General features: G+C 35.2%; 1 protein-coding gene across 1 annotated transcript; it reads right to left on the bottom strand.

Annotated features, from left to right (window-relative positions):
• Window positions 1-3,742: 3,742 nt before the first annotated feature.
• LOC113324579 (trichohyalin-like) lies at window positions 3,743-15,633 on the bottom strand. The gene is made up of 3 exons (XM_026572890.1): window positions 15,259-15,633; window positions 5,993-6,832; window positions 3,743-3,844 (listed from the first exon to the last, which is right to left on the bottom strand). Exons 1-3 carry the CDS (start codon window positions 15,631-15,633, stop codon window positions 3,743-3,745), a joined length of 1,317 nt encoding a protein of 438 aa, XP_026428675.1.
• Between the last annotated feature and the right edge of the window lie 1,547 nt (window positions 15,634-17,180).

Here is a 17,180-nt window from a genome sequence, read left to right as displayed (position 1 = left end):
TGCACGCAGATGGATAAATAAATTTTACACGAGCATATATCCACTTGTATTCTTTTTGTTCTTGAATTGTTGTTAGATTGACACTTGCTAAATTACCTAAAACATGTGTCATTCCAATACTTCCACGTGTTTTTCATCAAGCAGAGAACACTGAGCAAGTTTGTGGCTAACTTAACGTGCTTTTTAATTCTCTCTTAACGTTTTTGGTTCCGCATTTTCTCTCTTGCCGGCAGTTTTGCTTTATTTTTGTAGTTGCTGAGTTTCCTCACGACCATATTCCACTATAACTCAATATTTGGTAATCATCATTAAATTTTTCATTGATTATCAAGACTTAAGTTGGTCTACAAGATGGATATAAGTATTACAACAATCTTACTTGCTCCTAGATTTATTTTCTCTCTCCCTATTTCTTATCTAATACTCATTAAAAGAAACCCTCACAAATAATAGCCTCTCATCTTTATATAAGATCTTACATAGTGGATGACATCTACGAGATCTTTTATTTTCGGAATCTCTATGCGATACACTCGCTCATGTACAATCACTCGTTCTCGCACAGACCATACTTCACACAGATTTTCACACTTTACTCGTGACTTTGCTGACATCATCCATTACGTCATCTCAACCTTGCTGTGTGCGATCTCCCTCGTTTAAGTTATATAGTCTTCACTTCACATACTTACTAACATGTGCGATATCTCACTCCTACATTCCGCCTCTTCTCATTTCGCTTATTCTACAGGGTGAGCGATATGAGAAACTCCCACCCTATATTATCGCATATGCTTGTCTTTTCACATTTTGCTTTGCCGACAATTTTCCGGAATTCCGTCTTCCTTTGTTTACGCATGTCTTTTTAACCATTCATTTTTTGACACGTCTTTTTAACCGCTTGTTTCTATCCATTCATTTTCTCGGATTAATGAGAAGAAATTTTGAAAAACGGGACACACTTTTCCTATATATCTTCCTTTATCTTCTTCTTCATTCGATTTATTTGTTTTACTCTTCTTCGTCTTCTCTGCTACTGTTCTTTATCAAATGAACTCCATTCCCATTCTTTAATGGCTCCTGCTAATAAAAAGATGGAGACAGAATTTACCAAATTAAAGGACGAACTTCATTCGAAAGGGTATACACTTTCTCTTCCTCCATCAACTGATTATTCCTCCAAACTTAATTTTGATTTGATCAACTCTGAACAGTGGAGTAATCATAAAGTCATTGTTTCATTATGGCAACTTCAAATTCTTCCAATTCCCCTATATAACCCTGAAATTCCTCTTTTCTATAAAATTCTTGCTGATGAATTCGCATGGGGGAATATTTCAACTGAGTGGTGATGCGATTATAATAGCATTAGAATATTCTCGTCGCGCAGCTGGATTAGAGTCCTCTTACCTTTATGAGGTCCGAAACAAATTGTATCGCGATAAAGTTATTGATCCCACTGAATATACTCTTGATAATTTCTTCAATCATTATTATGTTGGTCTTATGAAAAGTAATTCAACCAAATGGGTCGTTCGCTTAAGAAGAAAAGACGGCATTACTGAAGATAACAGAATCATGCGAGACGTTGACTGGAATGACAAATCCAATAACAGTGCTTGCAGATTTAATGATTCAAGTTGGCTTAATTGTCCCACTATTTTAGAAGGTCCCTACATTTCTGGTAAAGCTGAGGATGGTTCTGATCTTCCGCTTCCCGATAATCTATCTTCTTATCAACCTTGGAAGTTCGCATTGTCCGAGAGTGAGACAAAAAAAATTGGTATGTAATTTTCACATAAGTATTCTCAATCTCGCATAATCTTTCTTCTAATTTCTTATTTTCCTGTATTTTTCCTTTGCAGGCTACTAAGATGGCCAAAATTTCACACAATGCATCACCTTCGCAGAATAAGAAAGTAAGAAACATCCTTTTTAATTTTAACAATATTGTTGCCTCTGTTTCTTATCTTGGTTATTCGCGTAGGTGAAATCTTTGGGTGATAAGACTTTGGGCAAGGGTAAGAATATTCTGAAGAAAACCGTGTCTAAGTCTAAGTCTTCATCAAAAAATACTTCGTTCATGGATGATCTCTCTAGGAAGCGCAAAAGATATGGTTCTTCCTCAAGTTCGGAATCTACTAATGATGACATTCTCGCTCCTGAAGAAGATTCATTAATTGATTCTTATGTGAAAGAATTATCAAACCTTTTTTATAAGGATATGCTGACTACTGTTGATCATGAAGGGTTGGATCATGCCTTTAATATGGTCTCAAATGTATGTATCACTTCTAAATTGGAGGATCCATCTCTTCGTGGAATTGCCTCTGCGATAAACCCAAATCTCCAATTTACACTTAACGCTATGGTAATATTCGCAACTTTATTTTTAACTTTTTCTTAGTATCCCCTCCCTTTACTCATAATGATTCTTTTACACTTTCGCATGGAGCTCGTTTGTCTTATGCAATTTCTGTGGATTATGAAAGGAAGCTCCTCAAGCTGAAAAATGAGAATGCCTAACTTAAAGATGAGAACTCAACTAATTCTAAACTGATCCGCCAGGCTCGAGAAAGAAATAATGAACTTATTGGTATGTAATTATCATTTTCTTCATTCTTCTTCTTTTATGCGATAATTCGCACTTCTTACTTTATTGTGTTCGCAGACTTGTATAACCTTTCAGATGAAGCAGCTAATCTCCCTGATGCTGAAATTCTCTTAGAGCATCTCGATTCTTCCCTAAATAATTATCCTACTCAAGGATTTGAGAACCTTAGCTTTGAAGAATTAAGGTTGAATTACGCTACCCTTAGGAAAAGCCATAGAAATGCATTCTTAACCTCATTCAATAGATTTAAACATTGTCTTTATGAAAGTAGAGAAATAGTTCGAGTATTGGAAGCGAAGAGGAATAAACTTATTACTGAAAAAGATGAGATAACTCTTAATGGTGCGAAAGCACTAGAAAAGTTCAAAGAATCCCTTATTGAAGTTAAGAAAGAACGTGATTCAGCTTTGAGCGAAAGGAACACACTCATTGAAGAAAGAAATTCAATTCGATCTAAACTGCTTATAGAGAGTGAAGCTGAATTTAGTTGGGCTGGTAGAGTTATGAATGATGCTAGGAATAATTTAGGTGTAAATGTGAGCCTTCAAACTGAGCATTCCGCATTCACATACATTGTTTCCAATTATGAAGGTCATTTATTGTTTTTTAACGCTTGTTCATACTTCAAGAATAACATCTTTCGTCGTTTTAACTTGCTTGCTCATATTTCACAGTGAAGGAGAAGGATTATCTTGAGAGAATTAGAAATTTAGAAACTATCTTAACTTCTAAAGAAGAAGAATCTTCTACTCGCAACTTCAGGTACCAGCAACTGAAGGAAAACTAGACCCGTATGGTTTCAAACAACAGCAATGACGCTAATCACACTCGTATAGCTGTTGTTAAACGAGTTTGTCTAGAGAATAATATCCATGTCTCGAAGTATAAGTTTCCAGAGATTCCTGAAAATGTACCTATTCCTGATATTATAATCAGTGATGGAGAAGATGAAGATTCTGAAGAAGAATTTAGTGATTTTGATGCTGAGCGAGAAGATGAAGGAAATGAAGATTAATCCTTCATTTTTTTCTTGTTACAAATTCCTTTGTTGTAAATTCTTCTTTCTTTTTGTATATCTTGAAGATATTAACTTTCATCATTTTAATGCAAATCTTCTTTTCTTCGTGTTCATGCTGAAAATATTATTTCTCGCATGTATATAAGACTATTAAATGGGGCAATTAACATTTCCATTGCATTCCCATTCTTGCCTCTTGTTAATTGACGCATCTTGATAGGCCAAGTATGATTTATATCATTTATCATAAACTTCTTCTTGTGCGAACATTATCGCATTAGCTTCAATAATTTTTTCTCTTAGGTCTTATTTTTCCTTCCTATGTAAAGGTCTTATGTTGCCTTATTTCTGAGCGACGAGATTGCAGGCTGTCTTCACACCATAGTGTATCGACCCATTAATCTCGTCTTATCTTTTTATTGTATTATTTCTTCTTCAGGTTTTATCGCATAAATATGACAAGTCTTATTACTCGCATGAGTAAAAAGTCTCATGACATTTACGTATTTTGACACAATTCAGCTCCCTAACGGAGGGTGCCGTCCTTATCTTCACCCTGGTTGCCCCTTCAAAGAAGCTTACCTCTACTGGGTTAAGGTTATGGCTCTTCCCATCCAGTAATTCAACAACCAGTTGATTTCGCAGTCTTGTAACTATTAAGTTACAAGACTGCACCCTAAGTGGGGTATCTTCGGACCGAGTGCATCATAGTCAGGACTTGTCAAGAGTGGAAAGGTACGCTTCAGATTCCCCGGGCACTCTTGACTCAACCGTGTACCTCGGCGCCCTGATCGAGTTTCTACACTCCTTGGGAGAGACTTTCTCACCTTAGTCTCTCAATCTAAGATTATTACCTTAGACTGAAAATTTAAGTACCTCTCCCGGATGGGAATTTTCGTTTATTCTCACCCCAAATCTCCATAACTCAAGTTCCAGGGTCGATGGTGCTTTCCCTTGAGTCATGCTTTCTAGGTTTCTCCGAATATGACGTGCGATAGGTCTTACTTTTCTGCCTCTTGCATATATGTGAACTAGGTTGCACGCCATATTCGGATTCCTAGTCTATCTGATAAGAAATATCATTTCTGTTGCCTTATTTTAAGGTCTTATTTAAAGACTTGACTCTTTCTTTTTTCTTTGACGTAATATCACTATATGAAATTTTAATTTTTCATTCCATATTTCCAATATTTGAGTTTTCAAAACTCTAGTACAAAGATTTTTTATTGTTTTTGTTTCGCATAAAGAAAAGCATGTGCATTCCTCATACTACTCTTTTTCTCTCCTTAAGCTTGCAAATGTTTTGCAGAATATTAGTTCGCATAATCTTTCATTCTCCTCTATGCGAGATTCTTAGTATCCTTTGTTTTTGTCTTGAAAATAGAACTTCTTCCTATACATGCTTCCTTCTTCTGTAGAAGCAATATTTCTGATTCGCTTAGCACTGTTATTCGCAGAAGATTCTGCTTATTTGTTTACAATTAACTTCTCAGCTTTAATTTTTGCAAAATTTTGTGCATTCCTCAACTTTATATACTGCATCCACCATTAACTTCTCAGCTCTTTGACTCTCTGCGATATGTTGTTTCCAATTCCTTCGCTTACTTTCTCTTTCTTCGCACTTATCAATGTCGATTTCTTGACAGTTCATACTTTCAATTGTATATCCTCTGATTATTCCAATGCCATTAGGCAAAAGGGAACTTTATGCATTGACGAAATATTTGTGTATATAATAAATCTGTAGGAAAGAGAGCATTGATAAATGCAAGAATAAGGTGTTGCTCATCTACTTGTCTTCCAATTTCGCTACACATGGTTCTCCAGCGTGTTGTTAGATGACGTAAATTCTCATTTGTTCTTCTGCGAAGTCCGAATGTTGTCTCAATCCTAGGTCTTGACATATTATTGTTGATGTATTGTCCTAAAAAGACGTTCTGTAAATAGTGAAATGACCCAATTGATTCTACTGGTAGCCCTTCAAACCATTTCAAAGCTTCTCCCGCCAAGCTCGCAGCAAAATATTTACACATGACTGCATCATTATTTTCCCATTGCAATAGACATCGGGTGTAGGCTTTCACATGTTGTATTGCACAAGCACTTCCATCAAATATACTAGTAAACACTGGTAAGCTGCACTTGGACGGTATTGCTGCCCTTTGGATTTTTCTTGTAAAAGGAGTTTTTCCAGCTTCTTCTAATTGTCTCCTTCCACCATTTCTTCGTGTAGCCATCATTTCTCTTAATTCTGCCATTTCTCTGAAAATTTCTTCACTTAAGGTTTGATCTAAATATTCTCGCATTGGTCTTTTTAATCTTGCTTGCCTCAGTCTATTCTCATGATTATTCTGACGTACTGCTTCTTGTATTTCACATTCTTCATCTTCTTCTCTTCTTCGCCTACGCCTTTCTCTCTCAATGTTCACATCATTATGCATTATATCATGCCTCTCTTCTCCATCTCTTCTTTTTTCTGTATCATCCATGTGATAACGTTCACGTCGTCTTAATCTATTGTCATGATTGTTTTGACGTAACGCTTCCTGCACTTCTCTCTCTTCAATTTCTTCTCTTCTTCTCTGTTTATTTCTTTCATCTCTCGCACGTGTAATCTCCTTTTCACGCTCATACTGATTCCTCACCATTTCTCTTCCATGTAACATCATCTGTTTTTGTCTTGGATCATCTTCCTCTCTTTCAAGATTATGATGTGTGCGACGAAGAAGCTCACATGGATGTTCATATTGTTCAGTTCCTCGATCTTGAATTGTGCGTCTTCTCTCCTGTTGATCATGTGAATTGTTATTTTCTTGCGAATTTTCTTCAATAACTTCCATGCGATGTCTTTGCCTATCATTTTCATGGTTAAATTGACTTTGTTTCGATGAACTTCTTCTTGACCTTGATCTTGACCTTGATCTTGACCTTGTAGCACTTCTTGATCTCTGTTCATGTAACCTAAGATTTTCTTCTCTCAGATCATCATTTTGACGAATCAAATTCGCATTCTCTTCGTCATCTCTTCTCCGTTCTGCAATAAATCTTTGTGTAAGTTCTGCAATTGTCATATCTTCTTCATTTCCATCAATTGTTCCTGGTATTCCAGTCCTTTGTGTTTCTTCTCCAGTAGAACTTGTTTCCGAAGTATGAACACTCACTCTATCATAACTAATATCATTGTTCCGCTCTTGTTCGGGCTGAGGTTCATGTTAGAGTTCGTTTTCTTGAGTTTCTTCTATTCTTTCTTGGTGTTCAAGATTTGTAATTCTTCTTCTTTCTACGATTCTATTGCTCATTCTAGCCGTTGTTCCTTGCTAACCAGTAGATCCGATTCTCACCATCTTTAATTTCAAAGAATTAAAAGTTTTCTCCACAATTTTCATATCTTACTTTTTCCAAGATTCAATGGATTTACTAACAGGATTTATCACCCAAATCTGTTTCTAGCGCCAAAAATGTAGTTGCAAGTTTCCTCACAACCACATTCGACTATAACTATAATCAATATTAGGTAATCATCATTAAACTCTTCATTGATTATCAAGACTTAAGTCGGTTTACAAGATGGATACAAGTATTACAACAATCTTACTTGCTCTTAGATTTACTTTCTCTCTCCCTATTTCTTGTCTAATACTCACTAAAAGAATCCCCTCACAAATAATAACCTCTCCTCTTTATATAAGATCTTACATAGTGGATGACAGCTAAGAGATCCTTTATTTTCAGAATCTCTATGCGATACACTCGCTCGTGTACAATCACTCGTTCTCGCACAGACCATACTTCGCATAGATCTTCACACTTTACTCGTGACTTTGCTGACATCATCTATTACGTCATCTCAACCTTGGTGTGTGCGATCTCCCTCGTTTAAGTTATATAGTCTTCATTTCGCATACTTACTAACATGTGCGATATCTCACTCCTACAATCTTCTTATTGTTTCACTTAATGTCCAACAATCTCTCGCCATGATAAAATCATCCCAGTGAATATGGAAGTTAACATGGACATACATGTGTGTAATTTTCACGGGACATGATGATGAGGTGGAACACACAGGTGATTTGGGTGCTCATATATGCAAACACGCGTCCCTTGATCGTTGAGAAACTGACATGTACAAATAGCATGTAACAAGTGTCAGTCCCACTTGTCATAATAGTTGTCCCAGTTTTTACCAGGTGTATGTAATTTTCATATTCTACCATTTTCCGAAGACTACATAATTCAAACTCACATCAGCTACTTCCAATGCTCTCCCTTGACAAAAATGGAATATAATGGTTAAACCTGAAAGTTTTGGTGCCAAAAAAAAATGTGAAGAAGGCAATAGTACCATACTTTTGTAATTGTAAACCAAGTTGTGCGTAATTGATCTTCCATTTTGAGGACCTAAGACATTGTAGGGTTAACTGTTGGACTGTGCATCTACGAGCCGGATACAATTTCTTATTTGTTGTGACTCGGCTTCGCCTCGCCCGTCGCGTAAGATTTTTTATCTAAAAAACATGGTGCGTCGATTATACCAGCAAACTATCAAAACTAAACGACTTGTGATCTAGACATATGTGTTCCTCCTGTAGACTTATAAAAAATTAGAACCTTTAATATGAAAATTAATTAAATCTATGGATACTAATATAGAAAAAGAAAAAAGAAGAAGCAGAAAACAGCTATACAAAGTAATTGAGCGAGAATATATACATGTAGATAGTTTGTTCTTCCTGTAGACCTATAAGAAATTCGAAATATTCACCAATCATACAAGTAACCTCAAAATATTCACCGCCCTTAAAGATGCTCTATAATCTAACATTTTTGCTCGAAATAATAATAAGTTGGTGAATTTGCTTGAAGTTCCACTGCAAGTAAACCATATCCTAACTACACAAAATAGAAAACCCACCTTCATGAGGAGATACTCTTCATTTCACATTTAACATAATTACATGGTGCCAATATGTAATACATTGTTGACGTGCAATCACTCCGAAAGGCACTTTAATAGGTTAATACATTTGCTTCCGCTTTACTTGAGCATTTGTTGACCTGTGCAGAACAAAAAGAAAGTTAGCAACCAAAACTTCACTTAGATATTTCTAAATAAACCGGTACAGGATACAAACAGCAAATCAGCATTAATGGGTTTACTTCACTGTCGAACATGTATAGGGTAATTTCAGTCGTCCCTGATGGAGATTTTCTTCAGCAGCGAAAGATTTTGGAGCTCTATCTGGAAGACTCGACGTTACACCATGAAAATATGTCTGTATTTACCACCAAATATCAGAACATCCCCTGATTCCAAGGCTTCTTCAGTATCTCCATGCTTTGCATAAATTTCTTAAGTCACTCAAATTAATTAAGTCCACCCAGTACTGTTTTCATTCATACTCAAATCACTTTTAAATTTGCTGGCTGAATCATTAGAGGAACCATCTTACACTGAGTGTCGTCCAAAAACATCACGTTCTCGGGGAACATAAATTTTAAGAGAGCATGTAGTAAGTATATATTCAACTTCTTATAGTTGAAATGATGACGAATAATTTATTCACGCACTTCTTAATATTCAACATCAGAACAATTATATTCACGATCTAAATATAAAAATTAAAACTTTGTCGTGGTAAGACTATTTCGGATTGGTTTTCACAAAATTACGGAGTTTCAAAGCAATATACCAACCCTTATACATGAAATATCCTCCGAGTTTTGTGCTGAAGTTTCTGGTGCTGTCACTTCGAACCTCTGAGTTACTGTAGAATTTCATGGAAGGGTGATTGATCATCAGAGCAAAATCTCCTTGGAAGAGCTATAAGGTTTCCACTCACCGCTACTATCGATTTTTTCCACTGAGCTATAAGTTTTCCACTCATTAATCTACTTGTCACCACATCACCAGTTAGAAGATTGTTGTATTTTCATCTTCCAAACACATCCCGCTACAGACCTTGCTGCCCACACGATAACCCCGAACTGAAAAGTGAGCATGGGATTCCCTTGAGTTCTGCACTAAATGTAATGCCTGATCGAAAGCATTAAATAGGGACAATATTTGGGGATGTAAATTTTTTATGCTGAAAGCAAAATAGGATAACAAATCACATAAACAAGAAGAGTAGTTTTATTACAAACAACCCATTGCAATAAGAATCAAAATCCCATTGTTTTATCATTGTGATGTTTTTACTTTAATTACAAACACGACAATCCTGCTTTTTAAGCAGTCATGCCTGTGTACTTTATATTTTTTAATAAAATACTGATTAATACCCAAAACATAAGTTCAAATGCCTGAGCCAGTGAACACCTACAATAATGTAACGACATATGGAATATTGGGTTCATAGCCCCTTGCACAATGACTTAAACTTATGCCATCTGTAGGATTCAACCGACAACTACATGACTGGCGGCCATGTGCTCTACCAGTTGAGCTAAGATAGCAATCAAGAGAAATTACTGTCAAACATAATGTATCACAACGATTCACATCTTTATTACATTTCAAAATAAATGTTTGGCATTACTACAAACTAACGTATATACAGTAGAACTTGAACATTTCAAATTCCAAGTTATACAGATCTCACATGTCTAATTAATTTAAATGGTGATATGTATCACAAATTTCCGAGGTTTTCGATTTACTGATTAATCTTGCACCACAGTTGTATCAATGAGATGGTCTTGTTACTAACCATGGTTTTATAATCAATGGTGAACAGATAAATAAACTGAATAATATTTCAAGATGAAGATGAATATTGTACTACTCACCTCAGCAGTTACAACATCGATTGTAAAATCTATTCAGCTATATTCCTCACTGCGATAACTGCTTGAACTCCATGTACTACAAGTACACATGTAGTCTCAGTGCCGGTACCATTTGATGGCCCTGCCAAAAACCAAAATTCACATTTGGAAGAAAGCTAGTTAAAAAATGTAAAAGCCAGGAGTTGCATCAGAATTCTTGTTCTAATGAGAATTACTTAACCAAACTGAATTTCCCTCATTAGCCTCAATTGTGGGAAACAAATTTCTTTTAAAGAATTTCAGTTGCAAATCCCCGGCCAAAAATAATATTTTCCTATAGACACCCAAAGTACAAAAATTTAGCAACGGAATAGCACCATGAAAATTCTTTGACAAAAGTTTCTGATGTGGTCTAATAATATTATTTCTCCCACATAGCAACAAAAGCCTCAAAAGTACAGTTAAATGCACAAATTGAAGAAGGAGGTTACTCATACACTCAATATATCAATCTTTATCAACCTACGAATTGAAGAAGTCCATGTCCATGATTGCACGACTAATATCACCACCAAAATTACTATTACTGTAATGTGTGGATGCTCTGTGAAAAACAGAGTAACGGACATCAACACCTGCAATGAGTAAGATAAAACATCTAAGAAAGGGAATTAAACAAAAGAGTATGGAGAGGAAAATAGGCATTAGACTATCAGGGTCGCGAGAAAAGGATTAAGTATTGTATAATAGGTCGTAGGTGTCCTTACAGTCAATTATAATCAACTAATACATCTGCTCTTCTAATTAATTCAGTTTACCGTACAAACTGTCTATTGTAATAGACCGATACATCTGCATGAAAGAGCCACGGGTTATGAGAAGATTAACTCTACCATTTTTCCTCGCTTGTTGATACAAAAGCAACACCGTTTACTCATTGAACTAGTTATCATCATCTAAACCCTACAAAATTCAAAAACAATTGTGAAATACCGCTTCAACTGATCTTAACACGATAACACTCCAACCGATCTTAACTGTTGCTTCAGACTTTATAGTTAAAGAACAACATCATGTCACGAACTTAACCAATAGACATGGGAAAGATCAAGAGCATCAATATGAAAGAAATCTTGACTTAATACGACAAAATCATTGAAATTGTTGTAGCATTTTGTTCATTATTGTTGTTTAGCTACAAAATCAAAATCCAAGCAGAAAGAATGGAAAAGGATGGGATGTGGTTTTACCTATTCTCCGTGTGTTTTAGTTAGGTTGTTTATCCATACCTTTTCAATAAAAATTGTACCTACAACTTTCATAAAACACAACAAATCGGAAACTTGCATAAAATGCAACAAATCGATAATCAAAAAAAAAATTAGTGATCATAACTAATATATAAGAAAGATATAAAATAAAATCTATGGATGGTGAGGAGGAGCAACACTAATCTTGCCTAAACCTAATACCATGTAGCAGCTACCAAACAACATAAAACTTTTAATTGAATAATTTCATATTATGAATTGCATATATGAACAAAAGTTGAATCTTTATGTTATGAATTGCACAAAAGCTGAAGCACCTGATTTCCTTTTTAACATGATTTCCATACTAACAGTCTAACGAAATTTCCTTAATTAAGTATACAAAAGACGTCTCACCACTTTCCTTTGCAACATGATTTCCTTAATTAAACGGGAAACAAAGATTTTGACGATTTCAATGTTTTTTTTAACGATTTCGATGGAATTGTTGTCAAAGATTTCCTTTTTTTGGCGTGTAAAAGATTTACTTTTTTACATGAATTCCTTTTTAAGAGTTTCACGTTTTGAAGGTTCCACGTTTTTTTTTTATTTAACGGTTTGGACGTGAGTTTTGTCCACCTTTACTAAAGTATAGTTAAGTATAGGTGTAAACACGGTGTAACTAAATAATTCAAGTTTAAACTCTAATATAAGTATTGTCCACCTACTTTTTTTTGAACATTGTTACTAGCGGACAATTAAGTATTTGATGTATCCAAATTGTAAACAAATTTTAATTTTTACAACCAATAGAGTTATGCCAAGTGTCCTCACCATAGGTTCTGCATTAGAAAAGGTCTTTCTAGGCCAATAAGAAGCGAGGGTTTCACGATAACTAATTGAACTCCATGTACTGCAAGTACAAATGTAGTCTCAGCGCCGGTACCATTTGATGGCCCTGCCAAAAACCAAAATCCGCATCTGACAGAAAGCTACTTCAAAAAATGTAAAAGCCAGGAGTTGCATCAGAATTCTTGTTTTAATGAGAATTACTTAACCAAACTGAATATCCCTCATTAGCCTCAATTGTGGGAGACAAATTTCTTTTAAAGAATTTCGGTTGCAAATCCCCGACCAAAAATAATATTTTCCTATAGACACCCAAAGTACAAAAATTTAGCAACGGAATAGCACCATGACAATCCTTTGACAAAAGTTTCAGATGTGGTCTAATAATCTTATTTCTCCCACAGAGCAACAAAAGCCTCAAAAGTACAGTTAAATGCACAAATTGAAGAATGATGTTACTCATACACTCAATGTATCAATCTTTCTCAACCTACGAATTGAAGAAGTCCATGTCCATGATTGCACGACTAATATCACCACCAAAATTACTATTATTGTAATGTGTGGAAGCTCTGTGAAAACAAAGTAACGAACATCAATACCTGCAATGAGTAAGATAAAACATCTAAGAAAGGGAATTAAACAAAAGAGTATAGAGAGGAAAAGAGGCAGTAGACTATCAGGGTCGCGAGAAAAGGATTAAGTATTGTATAATAGGCCGTAGGTGTCCTTACAGTCAATTATAATCAACTAGTACATCTGCTCTTCTAATTAATTCAGCTTACCGTACAAATTGTCTATTATAATAGATTGATACATCTGCATGAAAGAGCCATGGGTTATGAGAAGATTACCTCTACCCTTTTTCTCGCTTGTTGATACAAAAGCAACACCCTTTGCTCATTGAACTAGTTATCAGCATCTAAACCCTACAAAATTCAAACACAGTTGTGAAAATCTGCTCCAACTGATCTTAACATGATAACACTCCAACCGATCTTAACTTTTTCTTCAGACTTTATAGTTAAAGAACAACATCATGTCATGAACTTAATCCATAGACATGGGCAAGATCAAGAGCATCAATATGAATGAAATCTTGACTGAATACGAGAAAATCATTGAAATTGTTGTAACATGTTGTTCATTATTGTTGTTTAGCTACAAAATCAAAATCCAAGCAGAAAGGATGGAAAAGGATGGGATGTGGTTTTTCCCATTCTCTATGTGTTTTAGCTAGGTTGTTTATCCATACCTTTTCAATAAAAATTGTACCTGCAACTTTCATAAAACACAACAAATCGGCAACTTGCATAAAATGCAACAAATCGATAATCAAAAAAAAATTAGTGATCATAACAAATATAGAAGAAAGATATGAAATAAAATTTGTGGATGGTGAGGAGGAGCAATACTAATCTTGCCTAAACCTAATACCATGTAGCAGCTACTAAACAACATAAAACTCTGTAATTGAATAATTTCATGTTATGAATTGCATATATAAACAAAAGTTGAACCTTCATGTTATGAATTGCATATATAAACAAAATTTGAATAACCCGATTTCCTTTTTAATATGATTTCCATACTAACAGTCTAACAAAATTTCCTTAATTAAGTATACAAAAGACGAATCACCACTTTCCTTTGCAACATGATTTCCTTAATTAAACGGAAAACAAAGAGTTTGACTATTTCAATTTTTTTTTAAGGATTTCGATGGAATTGTTGTAAAAGATTTCTTTTATTTTTGTGTATCAAAGATTTTCTTTTTTTTTTAAGGATTTCGATGGAATTGTTGTAAAAGATTTCTTTTATTTTTGTGTATCAAAGATTTTCTTTTTTACATGAATTCTTTTTTAAGAGTTTCACGTTTTAAAGGTTCCACTTTATTTTTTATTATTTGACAGTCTGGATGCGAGTTTTGTCCACCTTTACTAAAGTAAAATTAAGTATAGGTATAAAGGTTCCACGTTTTTTATTTTATTTAATGGTCTGGTATAGGTTTAAAGTTTCCACGTTTTATTTATTTATTTATTTAACGGACTGGACGTGAATTTTGTCCACCTTTACTAAAGTACAGTTAAATATAGATGTAAACACGGTGCAACTAAATAATTCAAATTTAAATTCTAATATAAGTATTATCCATCTACTTTTTCTTAAACACTGTTAAGTATTTGATGTATCCAAATTGTAACCAAATTTTAATTTTTACAACCAATAGAGTTATGTCAAGTATCTTTACCATAGCTTCTGTATTAGAAAGCCTTTCTAAATCAATAAAAAAGGAGGGTTCTACCACCGTTGATGTGAGAGCTTTATTTGTCAAGGCATGTAAGAGCTTTATTTGTCAAGGCACGCTAATTTAATATACATATTCACATCAAAATTTGGCCTGTTTTGTGGCCTTTGTACATACAAAACATCTTCCTACACACCCATAGAGCCCCCCGCCTTTGAACATATACTTACAACGGTACAGCCATCCATGGATAGCTAGTACTGGAGTTGATGTGCTTACTGTCCCTAATTACATAATTGCAAGCGGCAATCATAGCACCAAGGTCATCTATTTACAACATTAAAAATTACCTCCACTGCACTTCCTACAAAAAATACACTAGTTACCTTCAGCCTGACCACCGTCCACTGTATTGTGTAATACAACGGATTTCGCCTCGAGGATATTTCACGGACCACTTGAAATTTTCTTCACAATAGGGAGTCATAAACGCTCTTGTGATATGTACCATCAGATGGGGGTTCTGTTTTGCAAATTCTTCGAAGTAAGGTAAAAGTAAATATCTGTTTTTGTACTGCAGTATTGATCTCAAGGCAGCAAGCTTTAATGTCTCGTTCGAACAAAGTTCTGAGATCTCCAGCACTTTTAGTGCATTTGTCGAATCTAACGAGTTCAGCAACTGTTGCTCACAAAACTTATGTAAATGCGGGATGACGTACTTGTCAGCGGCAACTGTTAGGGAATAAAAATGCTTCTCAAATTTTTCTTTAGCCAAGTTTCCCCGGTAAAGAAACTCCAAAAAGGTCTTAAGCTCCTCGTGATTGAATTCGGGGAGAGAGATGGAATCGTCAGGTGCAACTTTGCATTTATCCGACGCTAACATGGTTTTGAATATTCAGATCTTGTTACCTGCAATGTAAAAATGAAAATCTTCACATACATATATATCTTGATATATATGTATAAAAAATATCTTGGCTGGCACATCTGGCTGGTCATGGTACAATATATAACAAGATCGATATATACATTTAAAAGAATTACTACGAAGCAATACATAACCACCAATATGGTAATACCAACCAACAAAAATTTATATGCTGGTATAGGAAGTCCACTGCCAGGCTTCACTTGAATATCTGAGTGGATTCCCTCCCTAAATGTAACAGCTAGGACACCAAGAAAATGAATCCATCCTTCATCTCTCTCTTTCATCATTTCTTCCATCCACATTTTCCCCTAAGAAAACCCCAACATCACCACATGTTTAAACATGAGTAGTCACATATATTAAGCATTTAGAATCTTAACCTAGCAAAGAACAAGCAAACAAGTGCGAGAGTATACGGTAACATAAAGAGACAGAAAAAGTTGGTGCTTAATTACCCAATCGGTTTCAGCTGGATAAGATATGGATCTATCCTTTTTGTCTTTGTTTGTCAAGTTCAATATGTTATTGGCTTCCCCATAACAGCTGTTGCATACTACAACTCCATCGCGCACTTGTGTATACTGACCATACTGTGAACCATAATTGCTGTTAGTGAAATTAACTGCATTCTTTTTACAAACAGAAGAAATCATTGTTGACGGAAGACAAGAAGAAAAGGGTTACTTAAAAAAGTGGATTCTCAACTTAACTTAAACTTGAGCAATACAGACAGATTTTTCTACTCCTTTATATAATAGCAGGAGGTGGAACACATTGGTGATGTGGCTGCTCATTTATGCAACTCGTATCCCTTGATTGCTGATGGTCTCACATTGATATAACATGTGTCATTCCAACGTGTTCTACTATAATGCAGAGAACAGCATGCTGACCTGCTACTACATCACTTTTTTTAGTGTAGTATACCGATTTAAACATGAGATTTATTTTTTTAGTGTTTGTGGGTGAAAACTGTTTCTGCTGGTTTTGGTAATTTTGTGTGTGGATGAGAAACGAGTCTAGACCCTCTACAATGTACCGCGCGAGAGTATTTTTGATTCGAGAGATCAATCTGTACAAATCTGGGCTAAACCAAGAAATGGTCGTTTCAGACTTGCTTCGGTCACAAAGTGAAGGAGAAGGGTAGGTCTTAGGGAGGGAAGCGAAGAAAGTGTTGAGACCAGGATCATTGATTCTGAAGGTGTGCTTGTTCATGACTTGTATCAGAAAGTAGAACTGGCTAGCAGAACGGAAATCTATCAAGTGATTTCGAGATACTATGTTATTCTCTGATCAAAAACTTGTTGTTTGGTGGAAATAGGTGAAACCTATTTATACAAGTCGTAATAAAACGTACCCTGGTCTCGTAGGAAGTGGAAACGATTGAGTGTTGGAAGAGTAACGTGTAACGTCAGGAATTATGCTTCCATAATTAAGGAGGTGGATCCGTTTAAATTACTCTTGCCATTACTAACTGCCCCGCTTTATGACACTTTCTT

This window comes from Papaver somniferum, chromosome 11 (assembly GCF_003573695.1).
Source record: "Papaver somniferum cultivar HN1 chromosome 11, ASM357369v1, whole genome shotgun sequence".
Classification (NCBI taxonomy): Eukaryota; Viridiplantae; Streptophyta; class Magnoliopsida; order Ranunculales; family Papaveraceae; genus Papaver; species Papaver somniferum.
This window is presented reverse-complemented; position numbering and strand designations above follow the sequence as displayed.

Bases quoted from the DNA above. Each gene is read 5' to 3' on its own strand.
- LOC113324579 (XM_026572890.1), bottom strand. From the start codon at position 15,633: ATGTTAGCGTCGGATAAATGCAAAGTTGCACCTGACGATTCCATCTCT. The intron at 6,833-15,258 runs GTACATATCACA...CATGAACCTCAG, and splicing joins AACAGAACCCCCATCTGATG to CCCGAACAAGAGCGGAACAA. The intron at 3,845-5,992 runs GTACGTCAGAAT...TGGCCTATCAAG, and splicing joins AATGTGAAATACAAGAAGCA to ATGCGTCAATTAACAAGAGG.